Here is a 26,679-nt window from a genome sequence, read left to right as displayed (position 1 = left end):
CTCTTATAAAATGACTATTAAGGATAATAATTATACCAAAAAAAATTATATTTAATATCTGTAGACTTTCCAATTCAATAATATTATATCGTATTCTTATTATTTTCCTTATCTATTTTCATTTTCCAATTTCACTACATACTCATTAAAGCTTTTATATATATTTAATAAGAATTAAAACTATAATCAAGATCATGTGACATAAAAATTCCTACCATCATATATGTTGAACGCATATTGGTTCGGGATAACAAAAGAAATCATATTATGACCTAAATCCTAGTCTATCCATTATATTTGCAAAAAAAAAAAAAAAAAAAACCTAGCAGTAAAAAAAAACCTAAAAACTATTAAATAATTAATCATGACGTACATAAAATAGAGAAAATAATTAAACATTAAGAAAAACTACTCTTCATTTTGTTTTGCACATCTACAGGAGAAAAAAAAAGTTAAAAAAAAAAAACAATTCTTTTGTATTAGAAATTAATTTTTTAACACCTAGTGGCCAGTTTGTGGTGGATTTTTCCCCATAGACGGTGCAGTGGATTAGTCTAGCTCTGCTAAGATACTCTGCATGGGTGCGTGTGTCGCTAACTTATTAACGCTGACCTCCCCCAATCAAAAAAAAAATTAATTTTTAAAGCCCAATACCCCTGTGTTTGAGTTTCTTTTTTATTGGATAAGAGATTTATGTAATCTGATTAAGGAATGAATATGTAATTAATAGTTTGTTTGCAAATTATATGAGCGAGGTTATTTCAGGACCTTGAGTGAGGTTTAGTGAGTAAATTTAGTATTTGAAAATTTGATAAGAGGTGTAAAAAGCAAGGAGGTCAAGTGAGTAAATTTGGAGGTTCCAATAGAAAAACTCTAAAATTTCTATCATAGGGACTCAAAAGTTAAAATCTCAAAAAATTCTTCCTTGATTGAAACAACTTCTGTATTATATTCTTTATAATTTATTATTCACAATTAAATATGATAATATTTATTAAATTTGGAAAATGATGAAAATTGATATAATGTGAAGAGAGAGGAGATAAAAGAGTAAAAACTTCTAAAATGATGATTCCCTACAATTTTAGAGTTTGCTGTAAATAAAGAGATTTCTGTTTTCTCTCTTCACTCTCTGTAGAATAGAGATAGATACACAGAATCTGTTGGAGCAAATTTTTTTCCCTAAAATAGAGAAAAAATAAGTTTAGAGTAAAAAAAATTCTAAAATGATGATTCCCTACAATTTTAGAGTTTGGTGTAAATAAAGAGATTTTTGTTTTCTCTCTTCACTCTCTATAGAATAGAGATAGATATACAAAATATGTTGGAGCAAAATTTTTTTCCCTAAAAGAGAGAAAAAATAAGTTACATGAAATCTGTTGGAGATGCTCTTAGTGAACGTGCAAAGTTACTTTTAACCCTCGTGTATAAATAATATATTATATGTATATCTCATTTTAATTAAATTTTCTTTAAAATAAATTCTTGCTACTTATTTTGGTCAATTTAGCGCGATTAGCTACTCAATTCGGTCTTTGTCGTTGGATCTATTGACACGTCAGTCTCTCTTTGTTAGAGTGAGGATATGTGGTGTCAGTCCTTGTTTATTTGTCCTTAGTTGTAATCCCTGGTTGGGTGCTGTGATTGTGATGTAATTACAGTTTATTTGAATGAAGTTATTTCCGATCAAAAAAATAAAATAAAATAAAATAAATTCTTGACAAAAATTTTAGTCTCAAAAGCAAAATGTAGCTATCATTTTTCACTACACGTCTCTCTCTCTCTCTCTCTCTCGGCCCCTATATATAAATCTTCCCCAACTCCTCCAATAGCTCTTTCGTAAGCTCTCCTCCCTCTCCTCTCCTTTTCCTTCACTACACCAGCTAACAAAATGGTGAAGTTCTCAAAGGAGCTTGAAGCTCAGCTCATCCCCGAGTGGAAGGACGCTTTCGTCAACTACTGGCAGCTCAAAAAGCAAATCAAGAAGATCAAAGTTTCAAGAGTTCCCAAGCAAGCCCCAGATGCCGACTTCGGTGTCTCCATTTTCGATCCCATTCGCTTCGTCACCAAGAAAATCAGTGACAAGCTATTAAACTTCGATAACAAGTTAACTGAGATAATCCAGGTACTGAATTTTAGCACACACAAATACAAATATGTAAGCTTATTTTGGATTAATCTGATACGTTATTGAAGGTTGATTGGTGGTTGTTAGAATTTGGTTCTGCTCAGTTTAGGTTTTCAGACTATTTTCCGCGACTGTAATAACCGTTTTACTTTTTACATTTTTCAACTAGGACTATTCACGCCCGAAACGAACCCGAAATCCCGGGACTTTGTCTTTTACGGTGGGTAGTGTGTCGACCAATTAGGCCTGTAAATTCAGTACGTTCAGCTGAATGATGATCACGTCATTTTCAGGCGAAACGTTTGGGTGGTTTCCGATACCAATACGGACACCCTCTCTGGTTCTATTGAGGCTCCTTAAACTCTCTCGCTCTCTCTTAACGTCGTTTTGTGTTACGTCAGCCATAACTTCCACTTTAAGTGACACAAGCACCAAAGCTTCTTTATTGGTGGTGCCGTGGATGATTTTGAGTGTGTGAGATTTATGTGTGCATGGCACATTGAACATAACATTGCACTTCAACTAGTGAGGCCAGCTAGCCTTTTTCGAAAGGAGGCTATGGTAATTATGAATACGTTTAGGTTGGTATTGTGTTGATGTCTAAAATAACGTTTTCTGTATTCAATGTCATGTTTTCAATTACATGAATAATCAATAAAACAGAACATTCAAAATGACAAAATATAGACATAGTATTTACGCCAAAAACGTATTGGTGACACTTTCGAAGATCGAAAAGCACTATAAACTTTTTTTCCTTATTGAGAAACTAGATCACATCAAAAGCGTTTCCAGATTACCCATAGGATGACTTTTGGCTTGTTGAAATTCTATTCTTGTTTCGTTCTCTTCTCCTCTTTTTGATACTAATTATGTTTCTGTAACGAACAAAAATGAATGATGGGCATGCAATATAATACACTAAAACTGTTCATAAAGTTACCGGAGACCTGGAGATGTCAGACTGTTTACAGAGTCCAACAAGATTAATGCCCCCTATTGCTGGTTTTTTGTTTCATATCTTTTTATCTTTTGGGGGGTTTCGATCTATACCTCACGAAAGCAAAATATGGAACGGTTGTAGCTGGACGTATAATACCTCATATATCACGAAACCATCGTGACCAACAGCAACAAAAACCTAAACACCCAAACGAAAAGGACACTAAAAACAAAGAAACCAATCCCATAAATATTGGATTAATAATTGATTTTTTTTTCTTTCTTTCTGTTGTGCACAGGTGAAGAGTAAGATCATCGAGAATGGTGAGGAGGAAGAAATCTATGAGACCGAGCTTGCTCAGTTGTTTTCTGAAGAGGATGAGGTAACTAATCCAAAACATGGTTCAACTTGTACTACTAATTACTAAACAATTATCAAATAATCAAGTCCAATTAGTCGTGGCGAATTTAGAGTGGACATCGATATAAAGGAATTTTGCGTGACTCCAATATTCTTCACTATGTCATTTTGATTATCGGAAATGTTTAACTTTACAATTCTACATGAATCATTCTAACAATAAAACGGTATACTGCAATCAAGTTCAAATGAACAGTTTGCATCAATAAATTAAATTGGCCAAAAAGGTTGAGAAAAAGAATAATATGAATTTTCAATTAACGTGATCATCGTTGGTTGAACCCTTAATTAGTTAGGGATATTTAAGGTATTGGCTTGGTGTATATTGTATAGGTGAGGGTGTTCTTTGAGGGATTAGATGAAGAGCTCAACAAGGTGAACCAATTTTACAAGACCAAAGAGACGGAGTTTCTTGAGAGAGGAGAGATTTTGAACAAGCAGCTACAGATTTTGCTGGACCTCAAGCAAATTCTTAACGATAGGCGATGGAAAAATTCTTTGTCAAAACCGAAATTGCCTAGTGTTCCCAGCTCATGGTCCTCGACTCCCCGGAATTCTGACTATAGTTCTGGTAAGCTTTTCCATTTATGGTCTTCTTCTAGTCAACTTCATTCCCTATATCTATATATAATTTGGTAATCTACCTAATTTAAGAGAAAGTTGTTCTTAGCTACTTAATTAATGTGCGGTTATTACCAAAAATAAAACCTACTTAGTAAAAAAAGAAAGAAATGCATTTGCATTTTCCAAGCTAAAACATATTAACTAATTCCATATACGTTTATATAATTGCTTGCACTACTGTTTCAAACTCTTGATCCTCATTCACATTCTTCTCCATTTATAACCGTTAATTGGTCAACAGCTTTAGGTTTATTGGATATACATGTGACAAAGAGGTCATTTTGGTTACTTAAAAGTTTGAGAAAATTTCGTGTTCTATATGACACTTTGTCTTTCAAGTCGCAAAGTAGGATAACATTCTGGAAAAATCCAAATCCTTGACGCAATTGTTCATGAAATTTTCTCCTACCTTTTTTGAGAAAGCGACGGAGAAAATATAGAAAACTGACCCTTATCTTAATTTTGCCTCAAATATTTTTCATGTTCTACGCTTTTTTTATTTCTAGCCTTTGTTATTAATTGTACAAAATTAACTAATGCAGAGAGCTCGGCAGAATTGAGTGCTACACCTACTAGTACAGAACTAACACAAACAGATGAAGCAATTGCAGCGCTAGAAAGAAATGGTGTGAGCTTCACTAACACGGCAACTAGGGGTAAGACAAAGAAAGGCAAGCCTAAGATGGCCATGAGGATTGACATTCCAAACAACACCCCGACACGAACCATCACAGCCGTTACGTCAATGCTTTGGGAAGATTTGGTTAACAATCCGAAAAAGGAAGTCTCCGGAGAATTCATTAACAAAAAAAAGATTCAGTGTGCTGAGAAAATGATTAGAGGGGCTTTTGTGGAGCTCTACAGGGGTCTCGGGCTGCTTAAAACTTACAGGTTCGCTTTTATGAGTTAATTGGCTAATAATTTGGGTGCACAAGTAGGACTTTCATTTTGGTAACATAGACTTTCTATTTGGTACGGCACGTCGTTTTGCAACTATACTGTACCGTCTGAACGGCAACACTCAGCCCTCGGCTATTCTTTAAAACGTACTGTATAAAACGGCTTTCTTTTTTTTTCAAATAGAGAGGGTAAATTCTTACTAGTGTTGATAAAAAAAAAAATAATGAAATAAAGAAACAGAAGTTAATCCTTTCAAAAAAAAGAAACAGAAGTTAATAGATAAAGTTTGTTGATAATATTCTAAGGTTCCCTTCCGACTCCGAAAGGATTTTTTGTGTTATTCACTTATTTGCATTTTTAGGTCTAAAGTTTGGCTCATTCTTGTTCAAGCAGCACAAAGATGATGTAGCGATTAATATCTTGAGTATGCAAAAATATCCTCAAGTAGCACGTAATAGAATATTTTTCCATATCTCTTTTAGTTTGGTGCTGATGCAACCGTATATTGTGTGAGGAACAAGTGATGACACATGGTTTTGTAAGTTTTCATTATGATGTGATCCTTATTGATTTGTTATAGGATCTTTTCAAAAACTACAAAATGAATTACTTGATCGAGTCTCCGCATGCGTATACCTTAGTATAAAAGGTTCTTTAATTACAGAATTTAGGGTTCAAGATTAATTGTACGCAATGACTTTATGCATTAATAGGTTTTAGCTTGGTACTTTAATTTGACCGATGTGATCTAATCGATCAAATTTTCTACTTTTGACAGCTCATTGAATATGGTAGCGTTTACAAAGATCCTCAAGAAATTTGACAAGGTGAGATATGGTACCTTAACCTTTCCTGCAGCCTCATTTTAGCAAATGCCTTCAGAATTCATGTAGAAGAGGGAATTGCGATAGATATTTTTGGGTGTATATATATATATATATATATATATATATATATATATATATATATTTATAGGATACTTGTGATCATGAGCTAATTGCATTAATTTTGTAGATGAATGATGAGCACTGGTTTTGCTTTTAGGTGGTAATATTATAGGTCATGCATGTGTAAGTGACAGATTCAAAATTATAGGTGTATGTATTATTCAACATATGTCACTATTGTGTTACCAGTGCTATTAAGTGTTGGCCAGTTGGCCATGCCATTGATAGCTTATTGTTCTGTAAATACATTTATCATCACATAACTTGTAGTGAAAGTAAACTGAAGCAATTAGTTTTTCCCATTACAGGTATCGAACCAGCAGGCATCAGCAAGTTATCTAAAAGCAGTGAAGAGATCACATTTCATCAGTTCTGATAAGGTAATTGTACAGTTATAAAGTAGGTTTCAAAACTAGATAGCTAGCATGAATGTTAGAGTGAGTCCTTTGTGTACATGTGAATATATATATGATCGGTAACTATTTGTTGGAGTGCTTATTTTTACACTCTAGTCACATAATCATTACCTTTCTAATGGAGAATGTGGGTTTTAAGGGTTTCTGATAGTGATTCTATTCTGCGTGGTTATTATATTTGGTCTGACAAGGTTGTTAGACTAATGGACGAAGTGGAAACCATATTCACGAAGCACTTTGCTAACAATGACAAGAAAAAGGCAATGAAGTTTCTGAGGCCCCAACAGCACAAGGAGTCTCACATGGTTACCTTCTTTGTTGGTACTCTTCATCTCTCTCCCTCAATTTTCCATATTTTCGCTCTCTGCTTAAAAACCTCTGTAGATTAAGGTCGACACTGGAAATGTCTGCTATGATTCTTTGCCTTATTTAAAGCTCCACCGCTTTAATAAAAATTGTAATGTGCAATATGATGGGTGATCATTAGTCTTTGTTTGCCACTAATCATCAAAGTGGGATTTGCTCAAAGGTTTGTTATTCAAATGGTGACAATGCGGTCCCATCAAGTAGTAGACCAGGTTGTTTCAGTTTTTTTGGGTCTGATTGTGATCACTCTTTAATAAAGTTATATTTTTCTTACTTATTTCTGGAAAAGAAAATTAATAAAGGCCTTCTTTTTGGTTTATGTTGGTGCAGGTTTGTTCACAGGTTGCTTTGTATCGTTGTTTAGTGTATACGCACTGTTAGCGCACTTGTCTGGTATATTCTCTCCCAGCACAGAACTGGAATATATGGAAACTGTCTACCCTGTTTTCAGGTAAATGCTCTCTTTCACAATGGCCTTTTCTAAGTGCTGCTATTAGTGCTTGTACAAAATGTTTAAAGGGCAGTGCTTCTTCTGTAAGTGCTAAAACCGAACGTGCCTTTGATATGCTAAAACCGAACGTGCCTTTCATATGGTTGGCGAAAATATCAATTGCTTTTTTAATTTGGAAACACATTATAGGTATCTCCTTAAAGTGCTTCTAAGTGCGTTCCCGAACTGCATTTGTAATTTTCGGAAACCTTAGATGTGCTTCTAACATAAGCACTTCCAGTAGAAGTGCTAATGACCAAAAGCACGTCCTATGGAAGCACTGCCAACGGGCAGTAGGACAAGAAAGCATATATGTTGGAACTGAGATTTTTAGTCCCTAATATGTTGTATTGTACCAAGTTCATAGAACTTGCAGATAACAAAGTTTTTCTAAGCTTAACTAAGTAGATCCAAGATTAATTAATCAGCAACACAAACTAATGCACAAGATCCTGAAATGTGATCCCTGTCAAGTTTTTCAATAATATGATGAGGGTAATTGAAACTGCTGTCGTACTAATTGTAAGGGTGTGAGTTTTTGTGCAGTGTTTTTGCATTACTGAGCTTGCACTTGTTCATGTACGGGTGCAACCTGTTCATGTGGAAAAGTACTAGAATCAATTGCAACTTCATATTTGAATTCCAACTGAGCACTGCCTTAAAGTACCGTGATGCCTTCCTCATATGCACAACTTTTATGACGGCTGTGGTTGGTGCCATGGTTGTACATCTTATATTAAGGGCTAATAACTTCTTACCAAGCCAAGTTGATGCCATTCCTGGAATTTTCCTTCTGGTTAGTTTTTATCACTTTCATCTATATTCTGTTAGTCAAGTAACTTGAGCTTCAGAAAAGACAAAAAATCAGGCTTCAGCAAGAAAACAACTACGAAAATTGAGAGACATAGCATGAAGCACTGTCCTAATCTTGAACAACTGAATTTTCAGTTTTCCATTGCCCTGCTGATATGCCCCTTGGACATCTTCTATCGACCTACTCGTTACTGCTTCATCAGAGTAATTCGTAATATAGTCTGTTCTCCACTTTATAAGGTACATTTCCTTCCCGTTGCAACATCCCATTAAACAAAACATGATTGATTTCAATCAATACAACGAAATTAGCACCGCCATTTAAGTTGTTCTTTCTTGTTGTATTATTTACCCGCAGGTTTTGATGGTAGACTTTTTTATGGCTGATCAGCTAACTAGCCAGGTATAACCACAATCTAATTCCATTAAAATCAAGTTGTGAAATAGATAACATTACTGTAACGTTCCTCTTTCATCAACCTTTTAGTTTCATTAATCAATCATCTATTGTCTCTTTGTTTGAAGATCCCATTGCTGAGACACATGGAATCCACAGCCTGCTACTTCCTTGCTGGAAGTTTCAGAACACACCAATATGAGACTTGCAAAACTGGAAGGCTATTTAAAGAGCTCGCTTATGTCATTTCATTCTTGCCATACTACTGGCGTGCAATGCAGGTTACACTACCAAAAGTCCTATGCAGATTAATGTCTATTAGTACTTTCTTTCTTACTTGAATTCCAAATGTGTAGAGTCAAATATTTCAACCTTGCAATAGCATAGTTTTTTAGTCCACCAACTGACATCTGATCTTTCAATGCAATGACCTACAAAGTGTGCAAGACGATGGTTTGATGAGTCTGACGTCAACCATTTGGCTAACATGGGGAAGTATGTTTCGGCCATGGTAGCAGCCGGAGCCAGGATTACGTATGCTAACCAGCAGAATCATCTATGGTTTTCTATAGTAGTGGTCACTTCTGTGGTGTCTACAGTCTATCAGTTATACTGGGATTTTGTCAAGGATTGGGGGCTTTTCAACCCAAATTCCAAGAACCTATGGCTGAGAGATGAACTGATTCTGAAGAACAAAAGAACCTACTATTTTTCCATAGTAAGTTTTTAATTCTTTAATTTTTTCTCAGAACAACTTTATTGTAGATCTCCTTCATTTAAACCGCATTCTCAAACATATTGTTAAACTGACGCAGGCCTTGAATGCCGTTCTGAGAGTTGCTTGGGTGGAGACAGTTATGGGATTTCACAATATTTCATATGTCGAGTCACGATTGGTGGACTTTCTCTTGGCTTCATTAGAGGTTATCCGGCGGGGGCATTGGAACTTTTACAGGTACTAATTAATGTTAAAAGATAAATGTTTTTGAGCATTATATTTGATCCTTGTGATTGAACTATACATTTTCTAAACTTGTTCTGTTATATCAAACAGGTTGGAGAATGAGCATCTGAATAATGTTGGCAAGTTCAGGGCAGTCAAGACGGTTCCCCTACCATTCCGTGATGCAGATTCTGATGGCTGAAATGTATCAGTCTTGTTTAGTACAGAATCCCCAAAATGCTGATATGGGGCAGTTAAGCCAAGGCAGAAGGAGGGACTCTACATTTTCTCACATCAATGTGTGAGATCCTGCCATTCACTCATCGCATACGCAATTTAGAATATGAATTGCAAGGTGCCAAGTGCAATGAAGAAAAGCGATTTCCAACTGAAATTACCTTTTCTGATGTACCTTTGGCCATTTTAATTTAGAAATGATGATGCAAGTGTACCATGTATTTTCTGAACAGGCAGTTCTTTTTTGGATTGACTTTCAAACTTTTCGCCTCTAAAGATAACCATCTATGTCATCCCTAATACTACAAAAACTGAAAATGGGATAGAGTTTTCTGAATTCAACTGTTTCTCTATCTTATATCTGATCATAACAAGTCGAAAAGGATTTTCTGTTACCTTGTAATTATCACAGAAAGAACAGAACTGTTAAGGACTTACCAATTGATGGCAAATCGATGAAATATTGCTATTTAATAGAAAATACTGCATCTGATATTTTATTTTCAGAATGAGGCTTTTAGACATGTAAAGAATGTATATAGAGCTAGTTTAAACTTAAATTATTTGTATTTTGCACATTAATTCTGTAATTTGCTTTAGTTTAAGGTGGAAGAGTGGAGCATACATTGGGAAAGAAATTAAGCAAACTATCTGTTACTATAAATATCGTTCTTCTTTCATATAGTTTTGATAAACTCTGCACTGAAGACTGAAGACAGCAGAACTTCCATCTGAATAATACTTAATTACTGCACCTGCAAAAATATTAGAATGAACATCACTGTCAAGACTTTAAGAGTTCTGTTGCCAAATGAATCTCCCACCAGGTGTTTTGTGAATTGTGATTTAAGAAAAGGAATCAACCAACATAGGAAAATTGTTGTTTTCTTAGAGATTCTGCTATTCTCTTTGACAGAAAGTAAGCAGCTGATTCGATGGTGAATTGGTGATCATTGGATTGACACCAACAGCACTAGGCAACACACTACCATCACAGACAAATAGGCCTTCGGCTTCCCAGCTCTCCCCATTATGAGGCTCTCTGGCCCCCTTTACTGTTTTCTGGTGAATCTAAGCAACCAGGGGAAGTACTCAAGAAGATGTTCATATTGTACTTCTCAAAACTTTAATTTGGCAAATAACACCACAATTTTCTAATGAAGGGAAGAATTGAAAAAGGAAGCACAATTCTACTCATTCTTGAACAAAGCAACTCTAATCATTCTCGAATAAAGGAACGAACACCAAGGATCAGAATGTTCCCTACAAAGTCGGTTTTGTTTATACAGAGATAACCAATCATTGAACAACTTTTATTAAATCCACACACATCACAGATTTATCAAATGTCTTCAGGCAAGGGTTCAATAGGCAGCCAGGAGTTAAACTGTTGAGGACAAATAGATCCAACACAAACACATCTTATTGCAGCATTGGAATAAAAATGGCCTGAGATTACAAGACAAGACAAGACACTTCATTCTTCCTCAGCATCAGCTCCCTCAATGCTAGTCCTTTCATGTTCAGCGGGATCAATCACAAACTGATCAATCATAAAGATACATGAATCCCTTCGAGCCTCTAACAGCCTAAATATAGTCCACGACTGGTCAAAACAAAATGCCACACAAAAATGAATCCTTTCGAGCCATTTTGGATCTGGCAAACAAAAACAAGAATTAATCCTTTCAAATCTGGAAGCACACAGAATTGGAAAGAGCGTGCTGGATGGAACCGGTATCATTATAAGCAAGTTAATTTCGAGCCATTTTCAATGTTGTGATCCACCAATCTTAATGTTAGGCATCCATCTGATCTAGGAGTACGTTAAGATTTGCAACCAAGACTAAGCCAAGATTTATGTCAAATTTATCTGACAGAATACCCAGCTATTTCAAAATATTCAAGTTGGCAAAGACTACAATAAAGTTCTGATTGACCAATCTACACACGGGATAATAGTGCTTTTTGAAATATCTTAGAAGCAAATGTAGAGAGCATATGAAGATTCACATGCAGATATATGCCACAAAGTTCCACTAGAAATTTCAAAAAAATGATCAAGTTTAAGAAGGGCAGTTTGGCATTTCACAAAGATTAGCACATGAGAAAAAGATATAGAAAATTACATAGTAGCACATGACCAAAGATGTAAACACAGAAAACTCACTTTTAAAAATATTTATACAAATAAAGACATGAGCTAGGCCCAAAAGCTAAATAATACAAGCCTGACTCTCAATTTTAATGAAAAATTACCAAAATACTCTAGTTTCGTCATAATTTACGGGCATTGCCATTGACCAAAATACTCGAGTTTCATTTCCAAGTCCTTCTTCTTCATCCAGATCCTTGTCTTGGCCCTCGCTGCTGCATCCGTCTCTGCTCAGGAGGGTTCTCCAGCACTATATATATGAAGAGTTCTCACTATCACTGTTCGGCTTATGCGGGAGTCCTTTGGAGACTTCTTCTCGTGTTGGATAATGAAGTAGAGGCCTTCTCTTTCTTAATTGGTCTTTCTCTGATGATTCTTTGAAAGCTTCCCATATCTGCCATGGGTTCTTATTCTCCATAGAGATGGCAGAAAGGAACAAGCCCTTGGTGAAAGCCTTCTCCATCAAGTTTGGGACGAAGATATTGAACAAGTAGTTATTCTGCGTCAGCCATTAGTGTTAGAACCATATACATGCTCACAATATATGCACACAATCATAAAAGGGATTAAGGCTTACCTTCAGCAATTACTGGCATGGATTCCATCTTATGCTACAAACACGAACACTGAATATGGCCTTCTGTTACTTACCAACTTGCTTCTCAATGGACAGAACAATATGCAAAACGTCGGTAGTAATCAGGGACCAATTCATCTGTATATATAGGAGACTTAACCCTCAAGAAGCTTCCCATTAAAGCTATCCATATCGGTTTAGGTTTCCTAGTTAGATTCTTAATGTAACACTTCATTGTAATCTTTCTTGCAGACTAAGAATAGGATTACTTACCTTAATGAATAGATACACTGCTTCATTAAGTTACAAGTATTGATTTACTGTTTGTATCCATGTTAAACTAGGATTGATATTAAGCTAATCATCAATTACTTTATGATGATATGTGTTATGTCCATATTTGATCTTACAATCTCCCCCTTGGACTCACACATATCATGCTCGATGATTTGCACCAGAGAACATCAAAACCTACTTAACTTACTGAAGTGCGCGCCAGATAACAAACTTAAATCGAAAATCCATTCCAACATGGTCAGATCACAGTTACTTATGCAGAGCAAGAAACATTATACATTTTAACAAAAATGCAGAGTTTCAAAGCCACAAACACAAGCTCCTGCAATCCACATATGTCAAACCAGAAGTGATACAATATATGTTAATGTGCATCAACAAGTAAACATATATTAGGTCCTACTTTATGTTTCTAAAACCAAAAAATCAAGCAAATTTACTGAACACTGATGGCTTAAAGATATTGCTTGAACCTTAACATCATGCTTCACATTATTTAAGCCATCTGATAGCAAGTATAACTTTAAACACAAAATCGATAATTTTCAGAACATTCAACAAAAACTGCAGTAATAACCAAAATCTGAAAATACCTCAAAATTTATTAATAATAAAATCTGTCATTACAAACAAGTTGTGATAAACAAAATAAAAGATCACAACTAAAACACAAGAACTCAAAAAACCTTAGAATTTTAAATGCTCCAACTGGACTAACTCTCTACTGAACCTAAGCATCTAAATTAGCTAAAATTCCAATGCTTGCTGTATGTTTCTGGAATGCTACTACTGACAATGCCTTGGTGAAAGGATCTGCTAGCTGTGAATTTGTGTCAATACTCAAAACAGCTATTTCACCATGCTTTACTCTTTCTCTAACACTGTAATACTTTAGATCAATATGCTTGGAATTATTTGACCTTTTACTGTTCTTGCTAAAGAAAACTGCAACCTCATTGTCACAATAAATTACAAGTGTTCCAGCCACAATGTGACTCAATACTTTGGTTTGCATGAGAAAATTCCTAATCCAAAGTCCTTCACACACAGTTTCATATACTGCAATAAATTCAGCTTGCATAGTAGAAGTTGAAACAAGTGTTTGTTTCATGGTTTTCCAAGCAATAGCACCTCCTGCAAGCAAGAACACATATCCACAAGTGGACTTCTTGGAGTCTGGATAATTCCCTGCAAAATCCGAGTCTGAGAATCCAATGAGTTTCAGATTCTCCACTTGCCTATAAACTAGCATGTAGTTTTTAGTTCTCTGCAGGTATCTCAACACTTTCTTCCCAGCTACCCAATGTTCATGGCCTGGATTAGATTGGAATCTTGACAAAATCCCTACTGCAAAAGACAAATCCGGCCTAGTGCAGACTTGTGCATACATGAGACTTCCTACAAGTCTGGCATAAGGCTTTGACTCCATATTTTCTTTCTCAACATCACTATTGGGACTTTGCTTCTTGGTTAACTTATCTCCTTTGCACATGGGAACTTTTCCAGCTGCACACTTCTCCATACCAAATCTCTTTAAAATTTTGGTAACATAATTCTGTTGAGACAAACCAAGTAGTCTCTGTGCCCTATCTCTTTTAATCTCAATACCTAGTACATAGGATGCTTCTCCTAAGTCTTTCATGTCAAAATTCCTTGACAGAAAACTCTTGGTATCTTTAAGCAATTTAATGTTACTGCTAGCCAAAAGTATATCATCCACATAGAGTACCAGAAAAATAAAATTGTTCCCAACAGTCTTCAAATAAACACACTCATCAACAAGATTTTCTGTAAATCCAAAAGTAGAAATCACAGAATCAAATTTCTTGTACCACTGTCTAGAAGCTTGTTTTAGGCCATAAATTGATTTTCTTAACTTACACACTAAGTTTTCACTTCCAGCTTGTACAAACCCTTCTGGCTGCCTCATATAAATCACTTTATCTAGTTCACCATTCAAGAAAGCTGTTTTAACATCCATCTGGTGCAGCTCCATATCAAAATGAGCCACCAAAGCCATGATTATCCTAAACGAGTCTTTTGTAGAAACTGGAGAAAAAGTCTCAGTAAAATCAATGCCCTCCTTCTGTGTAAAACCTTTGGCAACTAATCTTGCTTTATGTCTCTCTACGTTGCCATTTGCATCTCTTTTGGTTTTGAAAACCCATTTACAACCTATAGGCTTCTGGTTGGGGTCAGGTTCAATTAATTCCCAAACTGCATTTTGATTCATGGAATTAATTTCTGCTTCCATTGCTTGCTGCCATTGATGAGATTCACTACTTTCAATGGCCTGATTAAATGTAGTTGGATCATTGTCCTCTGCACAATCCATTTCAATTTCTGCTTCTTGTAGATAAACAATGTAGTCACTCTCTTCCCCCCCATAAGTTGGTTTTCTTGCTCTCTGTGATCTTCTAGGCTGAGCCACTGGAGGATGGTGAGGTTCAGTTACTTGACCAGTTACGTGGTCAGTTACTTGACCAGGGACAGTTACTTGGTCAGTTACATGGTCAGTGACATGGGCAGTGACTTGACCAGACACAGTTACTTGGTCAGTGACATGGGCAGTGACTTGACCAGGCACAGTTACTTGGTCAGTTACATGGTCAGTGACTTGGTCAGTGACATGGTCAGTTACTTGGCCAGTTACTCGACCAGGTACAGTTACTTCGTCAGTGACATGGTCAGTTACATCTTGTTCTAAAGGCAATGCTACACTTATATTCTCATCTGACACAATTTCCTCAAAATCTGAGGTTAAATCCTCAAGGTTTGTATTGTGAACTTTTTCACTTAGAAACTTGATGTGTTTCAAAAATTCTAGGTGAATAATGAGCAGAATATAATTTATAGCCTTTAGATTTATCTGGATAACCTATAAAATAGCAACTAACAGTTTTGGGGTCAAGTTTATTCAAGCTTGGATTATAAATCCTAGCTTCTGCATGACATCCCCAAACATGACAGTGATGAAGACTAGGTTTCCTGCCACACCAAAGCTCAAAAGCAGTATTTTCTATGGCTTTGCTAGGTGTCCTATTGCAAATATAATTTGCAGTTTTTAAAGCCTCACCCCACAGAAATTTAGGCAAACCAGTTGTACACATCATACATCTAACCATGTTCAAAAGAGTCCTATTCTTTCTCTCTGCAACACCATTCTGTTGTGGATTATAGGGTGTTGTGTATTGAGCTTTAATTCCATTGTCTTGCAAAAACAAGGCAAATGGACCCTTTTGTTGGCCGGATTCAGTGTACTTTCCATAGAACTCTCCCCCTCTATCTGACCTCATTGTTTTGATTTTCTTTTCTAGTTGATTTTCTACCTCAGACTTAAAGATTTGAAAGGCTTTCAATGCTTGTGCCTTTTCTGAAAGTAGATAAATATAACTGTATCTAGAAAAGTCATCAATGAATGTGATAAAATACACATTCCCACAGATAGTTTGATGCCTAAATGGTCCACATATATCAGTGTGTATGAGTTCTAATAAATTTTGGCTTCTATATGCAGTCTTCTTTCTAGTATTAGTTATTTTTCCCTTAAAGCATTCAACACAGTCTGTTAGATCAGAAAAATCAAGTTCATTTAGGATGTTGTTTTTCACCAAAATTTTCAGTCTCTCTTTTGAAACATGGCCGAGTCTTCTATGCCATAAAAATGCAGACTTTTCATTTAGTTTGGTTCTTTTAACACCTGTTAAAGTGTTAGTATTGTTTGTGTTATTTTCAACAAGTAAAATTTCTTGTTGAGCCATTGAACAATTTAACTGTAAATAATCATTCATAATAACACCAGAACTAATTTGAACAGAATTTTTAGAAATAAGAATTCCATTACTATCCATAACAAGTCTACAACCAGATTTTACTAAAAGAGAAACCGAAACCAAATTCCTTCTCATGGAAGGTACATAAAAAACATTGTCCAAAACTAATAATTTTCCTAATCCTAAATCGAGCTTTAAGGTTCCAATAGCCTTGACTGCCACTCTCATGCCATTGCCTACACACAGGTTCACTTCATCACTTTTTGGGATTCTCCTCCTTATGAATCCCTGCAAAGAATTAGTAATATGAATAGGTGAGCCTGAATCTATCCACCAAGACTGTGGTTCAACATTTATAAGATTAATTTCTAAAGAAAAAACTGTATTAGAAAAAATCTTACCCTTTTTGGCTAACCAATTTTTATAGCCAGTGCAGTCCTTTTTCATGTGTCCTACTCTTTTGTAAAAGTAGCACTTGAACCTAAATGGCCTATTTTCCTTGGCCACTGCAGCTGTTGAACTCTTAGTTATGGTTTTGATAGACTTGAGCTTATTTTGGGGCTTTTTCCTTTTAGGCTTCTCAATGAGGTTAATGGTTGTAGCAGGTTCCTTTTCTTCCTTGATCCTAGATTCTTCATCCACACAGATGGATATAAGTTCATCTAGAGTCCAGTTTCCCTTTTGAGAGTTGTAACTGGTCCTAAGATGACTAAAACTGTTAGGCAAGGAATGTAGTGCATAATGCACTACCTGCTCATCCCTAACCCCAATCAAGAGCTCCCTGAGTCTGCCATTTATATTGATCATCTTCATAATATGCTCTCTAACTCCCCCTGAACCCATGTACTTCAAATCATGAAACTCCTTGGTTAGCCTAGCAGCTTCTGCCTTTTCACTTTCTTTAAACTTAGCACCTATGAGTTCCAAAAAATCTGATGCTAGCTCAGGTTCTTCTATACTTCCTCTGACAGTCTTGGACATAGAGGTACGAATGAGGTTCTTAGCCATTCTATTGGATCTATGCCACTTCTTGTAAAGATCAGTTTCCTTCTTAGTGCTCTTTTCAGTTAACTCTTCAGGTTTGTCCTCAGTGAAGCAATAGTCTATGTTCTCATGCATTCCCATATAGTTCTCTACAGAATCTAGCCAAGCTCTATAGTTGGTTCCAGTTAGCATCAAGACACTGTTCAAGTTCATGTAAGAGTTACCTAAGGAGCAAAACAAAAATTCGTGTGAGTTCTCAATTTGTAAAGAAAATAACTTTAAGTTTTCTGTGTTTTATTTAGCTTTAAGCAACCAGAACAAGAACATACAGAAAACCTAAACAATCCATACTTGCATTCATATCAGTCCATAACCAAAAATAATGTTAAGCAACACTTTTGAGCAGAAGCATAACATCCTGGAGTTCTTTATCAATATACCATGTTCAATGAAAACAAGTTATCCAAAGAAATTTATCCACATCTTTAGACAGAAGAAAAATTTCTAAGTATCCGTATTTATTTTCATCAAGCACGCATATTGCTGTTTTGTATTCTAAAACCATACTTGACCACTTCTTTGGAAGATAAAACTGAAGCATAGTTTTAAAACACAAAACACAATTTCAGTTTTGTTATTCGATCAGTTACATGGTCAGTGACCTGACCAGTTACGTGGTCAGTGACCTGACCAGTTACATGGTCAGTGACCTGATCATTGTTTTCTGCCAACATCAATGAAGAATGCTTTGTGCATCATAATCACTTATGCCAACAGAAAACGACAAAACTCATGAGCTTTTAACTTTATATTCTACCCAGATTCATCCTTGTAAGAAAATTAAGCTCTCGTATCTGTCAATTTTAATTGTGTAAACAAATTCTGGGAGATTTTTGTTCTTCATGCAATTTTACACAATCACAAGTAGGGCTGGGATCGGGCCGAGCCCGGGTAAAATTTGATGGGCCCGGGTTATGGCAACTTTTTTCGGGCCGGGCCCAAATAATGATTTTTTAATTTTAGGACCGAGTCGGGCCCGGACCGATTTTTACGGGCCGGGTTTTCCGGGTTTTCTGGCCCAATAACCTGATTAGGAGGAAGAGAAAAAAAAATAACAGCTAACTGATACATTGAAACAAAATGAAAAAGAACAAGTTCCAAACTTCCAGTTTTCCACATTCCAACAATTCAAAGTCCAACTGAACAAGATCCATACTCCAACATAACAAATTGCAGATTAAAATCTTCCAAGTTTTAAATAAACAACTTCATAATCAAATACTCCCAACTTCCAAATAAAGTAAAAAACAAGTTCCAAATATTGTAGAATGCTAAAGTGTTCCCAAACCCAACTCCTTGAACTTGGCTTCAATGGCTTCACTTTTTTCTTCTCTATCCTCTTTCTCTTGATCTTCTGTGATGTTGGAGGCTGCTTTTCTTCTTTTCGTTCTTCTTCAGAAGCTGGAACAATTTCTTTCGCCATCGTCGAATCATCAGTGGCCATATTCAACACTGAAGCTGAGGAGGGAAAAAAAAAATCAAAACAGAAAACAATATCAACACTGAAAGCTAAAGCATAAATTCAACAACTTGGAAACAACAAAAAATAAAAACAAAACACCAAAATTTTGGGTAAATTATACAAAATTAACCTGCAAATCTGTTCCTTTGAGGAATGAGGCCTGTAATTTTTCACTTGCAATCGTCAACTCCTGCAATTTTACAATCCGAAATTCCTCAGACTTCTCATTTTTTGACCCCCTCAATGGACTATCTGCATTCACTTCCTGCAGCCAAAGCTTCTCCCTCACTTCACGAAGCGCGATTTCCAACAACAAGAAAGATCAGCAGAGACCCACATCACCAAGATCAGTTAAAAACCCTAAAAACATTACACAAAAAAAAAGGAGAAAGATTTATAGAAAGAGGGAGAGATTGGAGCTATGCGTACCACGGTGATGGTGTTGTCCTCCACGTCGGATAACGGTGCCGTAGACCTTCCATGTGATATCAGACGGTGCAGATCTTGACCTTCCCAGAATCCCCGCAACTCAAAAAGCTTCCTCGCAGATCTTGACCTTCAGTTCCTCGCAGACCTTCCTCGAAGATTCTTCACACGGCCATGAAAGATTGAAAGGAAATCGCATCAATTTTGGTTATTGGAAGAGGTGGTTTCGAATTCAATCCCAACAATGAAGTTCAAAGAGAAGGTTTTACTTACAGTGGGTAGGAGAGATCGAACCGGCAAGGGTGGGTCGGCGGTAGAAGCGGCGACGGGGTGGGTCTGCGGATGGTGGCCGAGAGAGAGAGAGAGAGAGTGAGTCGAAAACGAAAAGAGACTGAGAGAGTGAGGCCGCTGACTCGGTTAGGGTTGAGTGATTTAGGTTTTAGTTGGGTTAGGAATCGCCTGTGCACACATATTGTAAGCCTGAATACACCTACCAATAATATGCAAACATGTGTCAATTGCACCAATTTTCGGGCCTTCGGGCTTTTTTATTTTTTTTATTTTTGGGACCGGGCCCGGACCGTATTTTATTTATTTCGGGCCGGGCCTTGAAAAACATGTAAAATAAATATTAAAGCCCGGACCGTTCGGGCCGGTCCCGGGCCGGTTCCGGGTCGGGTTCCGGGCTTCCGGGCTAAAATCCCAGCCCTAATCACAAGTACAATACCATATCATCAATCAATTCATCATGCATATTCAAGCACAATCAAAATTGTTTCGATTCCAAGAAACCACAGAACAATCAAGAAATTGTAAATTTCATCCGGTCACCATCTACTCTAACCTAACGCACGCCGGGAATGCAACTAGTGTTCTTGAGCACAATCAAAATTCAATTATCATGCTATGAATCGAAATCAATTTCCATAGAAAAACCTGTTTTTGGTTTTTCCCCAATTTGCTGCTAAAAATCACAGCGGAAGCGTGAATTTGATAATTAACCAGATGCAGCAATCGACTTAAGTAACTTACTTTGATCAGGTACATGACCAGTGACATGGTCAGTTACCTGATCAGTGACTTGGTCAGTTACCTGACCAGTTACTTGATCCGTAAAGCAAAAACCCTCTTTTTTTTTTTTCTTTTTTTTTTTTTGTGTTTGTTTTGCAAAACCCTAAAACGATCTTGATGCCAAGCAAAAAGTTCATTCATATTTGTGAGCCTATGCTCTGATACCAATTGTTAGAACCATATACATGCTCACAATATATGCACACAATCATAAAAGGGATTAAGGCTTACCTTCAGCAATTACTGGCATGGATTCCATCTTATGCTACAAACACGAACACTGAATATGGCCTTCTGTTACTTACCAACTTGCTTCTCAATGGACAGAACAATATGCAAAACGTCGGTAGTAATCAGGGACCAATTCATCTGTATATATAGGAGACTTAACCCTCAAGAAGCTTCCCATTAAAGCTATCCATATCGGTTTAGGTTTCCTAGTTAGATTCTTAATGTAACACTTCATTGTAATCTTTCTTGCAGACTAAGAATAGGATTACTTACCTTAATGAATAGATACACTGCTTCATTAAGTTACAAGTATTGATTTACTGTTTGTATCCATGTTAAACTAGGATTGATATTAAGCTAATCATCAATTACTTTATGATGATATGTGTTATGTCCATATTTGATCTTACAATTAGGCCTGAACCTGGAGCTCGGAGGAGGATCATAGTGAACTGCTTTGGATTTTTTTGTACGTAAGGATACGACGCGTGTGTGCTTTGTTTCTTGTCTTCTTGAATAGTTTCTAATTTTTACTCTGAAGATTGATAGTGAGAACTCTTCATATATATAGCACCATCGTATCTGCATATGTGAGATTCCAATGGAGCATATCGGTGGATTTGTTTGATTTGTTATTTCATTACTACAATATTGGTCTGGGCGAAATGATGTGCATGTGGCTTTTCTTTGAGGGATTGATTATGTTGGATCTTTGGTTCACCAGATTGTAATAAAGCTATATATGCTGACTATTATTTCCCAGGAGTAACTTGGCTCTCAGAAAGGGGAAAAAAAAAAAGCATGCACGATCTGTTTGGAAACTTGGCCTTGGGGTGGATTATAGGAACCACACGCATGCTCATTAATGTATGTCTTTTCTTGCTCTTTAGCAATTTCTTGGCTATGGAATAAGCAAAATAAGGTGTACATTTTTGGTGGGTAGGAACTCATGCACATTAGGTGTTTGATGAAAGTCTTCAATGAGGTTGTTGTTATACAAAACCCTTTTGTTTTTGCATGTTCATTACTATTACTAATAACTATTGTTTTGACTAATTGCTACTGGTTTGGTAATATTGTTGTGGGAATAATGTGATTTTCTATATTTTCAATTTCATTCATGGATTGACATATCTAATTGCTACTGCTACAGTTCTTGCTTCTGCTACTACTAATGATCCTGCTCTTGCTACTGCTCCTTTTACTGCTACTACTACTACTACTGCTCCTTTTACTGCTACTACTACTACTGCTGCTCTTGAAAAAGAAGCTGCTACTAAACCAAGGACACGTTTAGCAATAAAGAAGAAAAATAAGTTTGACGAAGAGTTTTGAGATTCTTTCTCTTAGCAATGTGTAAAAGGAAGAGTTTTTTTTTTTTTTTTTGTTCTCAAAAGTAACATAAATTGATTATTCTCAGAAAAAAAAATAACATAAAGAGATTATTAAAAAAAAAGTAATATAAAGGGATTAAAAGTCAAAAGAATTAGTTAAGGGTAAAAAAGTAAATTAACTAATGACATGTGGCAAGTAGAGAGCTGCAGTAGCAGGATTAGGCGATGATTAGTACAGTAGCGGAACTGGACGAGTATGAGTGCAGTAGCGGGATTAGACGACTGCAATAGCAGGATTAGGGGATGACAAGTGCAGTAGCAGAACTGGACGAGTATGAGTGCAGCGAGTGCAGTAGCAAGATTGGACAAGTGCAGTAGCAGGATTATGTAATGACGAGTGCAGTAGCAGAACTGGACGAGTATGAGTGCATCGAGTGCAGTAGCAGGATTAGACGGTGAGATGAGAGTAGTAGGAAAGTGAGGTTTTCTGAAGTAATATAAAGGAATTATTCTCAAGGAAAAAAAAAGTAAGATAAATGGATGATTCTCAGGACAAAAAAAAAAAAAGTAACATCAAGGGATTAATGGATTATTCTCAGAAAAAAAAAGAAAAAAAAAAGTAACATTAAGGGATTATTCTTAGAAGAAAAAAAGTAACATAAGGGGACTAGAAGTAAAAAATAAGTAGTTAAGGGTAAAAAAGTAAATTAACTTATAACATGTGGCAAGTGGAGAGCAGATTGTCCTTATTTGTAAGATTTAATCCTTATAAAGGGATTTGAAATCAAAAGAAGTAGTTAAGGGTAAAAAAGTAAATTAACTCATGACATGTGGCAAGTGGAGAGCATATTGTCCTTATTTGTAAGATTTAGCCTTTATATGTTTAATTCAATCTTTAGATTAGGGCTGTCAATGGGTCGTGTCGGGTTGGGTTCGTGTCGGGTCAAGGTATTTGTCGTGTCGCAAGATACAAACCCAAACCCAACCCATTTAATAATCGTGTCAAAAATTTAAACCCAAACCCAACCTATTTATTAAACGGGTTACCCGTTTCCAACCCGCTTAACCCATTTAATAAATAGGTTGTGTCGTGTTTGACAAAATGACAAATATATAGGTTGTGTCGTGTTTAACTAAAAAAATGCATAAATTGATTAAATTCACTAAAAACTCTACAAGACAAAGAATATAAATAATTATATATAATTCATAAATAATTAAATCCAATAATTATAAAGCAAAATATTTCAAATTGTCTAATCCTATGATCAAATACTCTCAACATCTAAAATTTCAGGATGAAGTATAGCATAATCGGGTTATACGGGTTCACTTCGTGTTGGCGGGTTGACCCGTGGCCGACCCATTTATTAAATGGGTCATGGCGGGTTGACCCACGGCTGACCCGCTTTTTAATCGTGCGGGTTCAACCCGCTTTATTTCGTGCGGGTTTCGAGTCGTGTTATCGGGTCGTGTCGGAATTGACAGCCCTACTTTAGATGATATATTTGTTAAATTATCTTTTGTCAATAACTTATATGTAATTTGTTAAAAAAGATATTTTCTTTCAGCTTCCATAAAAACTCTTCATTTTTATTTAGGACTTCACAAACTCAGCATTTAACCTTCAGTACCGCAAAAACACTAGAAATCAGCTGGGAGCTAGGGAATGTTGCTCGGGGGTTTTGTGTTTTAGTGTTCTGTTGCTATGACAAAAGAGAACCAAAAATCAGCTCCAACAGTGGTCTTGAAACAACTATCTGCAGATAGAAGAAACTAATAATCCTTTTTTCTTTAAAGCAAGTAAAATACTCGCTGTATTTTAATGCTAAGAATTTACTAATTACCCAAACAAGACAACTATAAGCAGATAATATTGTTCAAATTTAAATGCTTGAACAAAAAAAAAAAAAACGATTGATAGCCAAATACAAACAATTATTTACTCAGCTATGAATGTAAATTCAAATGCAAAATAAATAACAGAAAATTAATAAACCTATCAAGGGATTCAAAAACACTTACACAGATTTAAAGCACAGTAGCACCAGCTAGATTTGCGCGTGTGGTAAATGTAGAAAATTCGCTCTTAGGATCCCGCTTCCCGGTGTATTCAAGGTGACGAGTAGTGAGCACACGGTACTCTATGTCCAAAGATGCGAAGTTAATTTCATATTCAAATGTTATGAGAATAAGATTCCCCTTGTTTCTGCCACGAAAAGAAATCTCCTCCCACTGAGGCGGAGACACATGTCGATAACCAGGAATAGTCTCCCTTTCCAAAATGTAGGAGAACTTGTGCAAAACAAGGCAGATTTTTTGACCTCCTAGATGGACAAAAATGATAATCAACGGGATTTTCATTCCAAAAGTTAGAAGGCATATCTGGGACCTCTGGAAATTGCAGAGGTTGGTTCAGGGGTTGCAATGTATCACATGGATGAGACATGAGGAAGACTTTTACAGGGTGATCATGTGCTACGGGATCAAAGGTGAACATAATAAAATTGTTATTATTATCATGCTCAAGAACAAAAGGGGACCTGCAATTGAGAAAGGGAATGCAGTTTCCCAACGATGGTGAGGTCGATGACCATCCTTTCTCCGGTTGGGTGACATCAAAACAATAGACTCCAACATTATTTTCGTACCAGAGTAAGACTTTGGTGCCGAAAACTGCAGAGCAGAAGCAGAAGCTGCCTCTGTGTTGGGTACCTGGAGGCGCCTCTAGAGATAACCATTCCTTCGACTTGGTATCCAAAACCTGGAAAACTTGATTGGGGGAGAGACAATAGAGTTTTCGGTCCGCCGGCAGCTCCTCCTCGAGAAATAGCAACTCATCTTCATTTTTCTTCATACGCTTAATCACCGGGAAATTTTTGTTGAGTACTTTGGCCTTGTTTCGTAATGAACAAATCTGGGAAGCATAGGATTGTGAAAATGCGGGGCCTCCTCCTCCTCCTGGGGCAGGGGAAGTGAAAAGGAAGTGGGGAGAGGACCGAGCCCAGCTTCTGATGAAACGACGAGTTTCCCTCAAGTCAGGCAAGACTTCATCACTGATGTTGGGATCATCATCAATATTGGTCTTGGTCGATGACGAAGGTGATAACAAGTAGCTCAGTTTGACGGAGCGGATAGGGAATCTCGTGCGATGTTTACAGTCATGAACACCCTTGTGACTAGTTGTCTCCTCCTTGAAATATAAGTAGACCGACTTTTCCTCCTCTTTCTTCTTCTCCGATGCTGCTGCTGCTGTTGCTGAACAACTAGATTTGTTTCTGGTAAATGATAATGTCTTGTTCATGTGCTGCTTCCGATCCCTAGCAATTCCTAATCCTAACCTCGCTCTCATTCCCATCGCGCCCTCACCTGATCTGTATTATAGAATTAGGGTTTCTCAACAAACAATTCTTTTTTCCTTTCTTTTTGTTTTTTTTTGCCTTCAGAGTTCAGACTGCTGTGCCCTAGTAACTGGGACCCACACAAACCGAACCCTTTCGAGTCCCAAGACACCCAAATATTGGGCCTTTTTAATGGGCCTAAAATTTAGATTTTTAACTTTCCAGATATTACGGGGAATGGGCAGCGGCCCAAGAAAAGAAAAGAAAAAATTCATTTTAAGACTCTACTATGTATTACCTCTAGTCTGCTTTATACCCATTAGTGTAAAACCCACATAGAATATGGTCGCTGACGACTAATGAAAGGATTCATTTCTTTATACTAGCATTGGCCTACACACATTGGTCTTTTTTCAAGAGTGTGTGGGAAGGTAGTTAAAAATAGTGGGAGTTTCCACTTTTCATGTTTCCACTACATTTAATTTTTTTTTGTTTTTATTTTTTATTTTGTTAATTGATTTTATTATCCCTATTGATTTTACCTGATTTAAAGTATTTTAATATATTAAGGATAAATTAGTAAAAAAAATCATTTATGGAGAGCAAGCTCTCTTCTCTTAATAATAGTATAGATATAGTATTCACTCAAGCTCATGAAGCTATTGATGAATTGATATGAAACTTGTTTAGCTTAATTCCTTTAAATTTTCTTTCCTAAGATTTGGTACCAGAGCCTTTGATCCATATGGGTGAGGGGGTTTTTCCAGTAGTGCAAGACTACCTTAGCTTGATGACCGCCTTTCACCAAACTATGAATGATTTTCATAACAATTTCATATATGGAAGTGATTCGTCGGATTGAGGAACACCTTTCAAAGTTTCAACAAACGACAACCCTTATATAAAGTGGTCCTTGGTATGTCCCGGAATATTTGGTATTAAAGTTAGGGTCTTGATATATTTACAGATAATTAAAGATTTGGTAATGAAGTTAGGTTCTTGATTTTACACTTCACGAGTCCTCTCTTTCAATTGGTTCAAAAAACATGAGACTTTTCATGAGGATAGTTTCAACTCTGCCTCCATGAAGCTTCTATATGACTAGATTGTGAGGAAGGTGCCTGACAAAATTGAGAGCCACTCAGTTGAGATGTATGATTTTCTTAAAAATGAAATGGTTGCAAACCATGCCGATTGCTTCTTAAAGCCTTTCCTCCAGAAAAAGGGAGCCAAAGTGTCGACAGTCCTCAGTGTACGCGACATCGACGAGGCTTACAAGTTTAGCGATATGAGCGTTGCCTGGTCACCAACTTTACAAAAATACCATTTTCTGCCTTCCACTAG

General features: G+C 36.4%; 2 protein-coding genes across 3 annotated transcripts; one reads left to right on the top strand and one right to left on the bottom strand.

Moving 5' to 3' along the window:
- Positions 1-1,821: 1,821 nt before the first annotated feature.
- LOC112201126 (phosphate transporter PHO1) lies at positions 1,822-9,961 on the top strand. Its single transcript, XM_024342141.2, has 15 exons — positions 1,822-2,125; positions 3,370-3,453; positions 3,825-4,062; positions 4,658-5,006; positions 5,794-5,842; positions 6,271-6,342; positions 6,570-6,699; positions 7,075-7,195; positions 7,781-8,030; positions 8,183-8,287; positions 8,406-8,450; positions 8,573-8,725; positions 8,884-9,162; positions 9,260-9,399; positions 9,499-9,961. The coding sequence occupies exons 1-15, from the start codon at positions 1,892-1,894 to the stop codon at positions 9,587-9,589; spliced, it is 2,340 nt and encodes a 779-aa protein (XP_024197909.1). The 5' UTR covers positions 1,822-1,891; the 3' UTR covers positions 9,590-9,961.
- Positions 9,962-11,125: 1,164 nt separating this feature from the next.
- LOC121053034 lies at positions 11,126-25,349 on the bottom strand. 2 transcript variants are annotated; one of them, XM_040519347.1, is made up of 2 exons: positions 24,020-25,349; positions 11,126-11,230 (listed from the first exon to the last, which is right to left on the bottom strand). In XM_040519347.1, exon 1 carries the CDS (start codon positions 25,344-25,346, stop codon positions 24,171-24,173), a length of 1,176 nt encoding a protein of 391 aa, XP_040375281.1. In that variant the 5' UTR covers positions 25,347-25,349; the 3' UTR covers positions 11,126-11,230; positions 24,020-24,170. The 2 variants fall into 2 exon arrangements, with proteins under 2 accessions (XP_040375281.1, XP_040375280.1); XM_040519346.1 differs by lacking the exon at positions 11,126-11,230 and adding an exon at positions 23,649-23,700.
- Between the last annotated feature and the right edge of the window lie 1,330 nt (positions 25,350-26,679).

This window comes from Rosa chinensis, chromosome 4 (assembly GCF_002994745.2).
Source record: "Rosa chinensis cultivar Old Blush chromosome 4, RchiOBHm-V2, whole genome shotgun sequence".
In the NCBI taxonomy this organism is placed as follows: domain Eukaryota; kingdom Viridiplantae; phylum Streptophyta; class Magnoliopsida; order Rosales; family Rosaceae; genus Rosa; species Rosa chinensis.
This window is presented reverse-complemented; position numbering and strand designations above follow the sequence as displayed.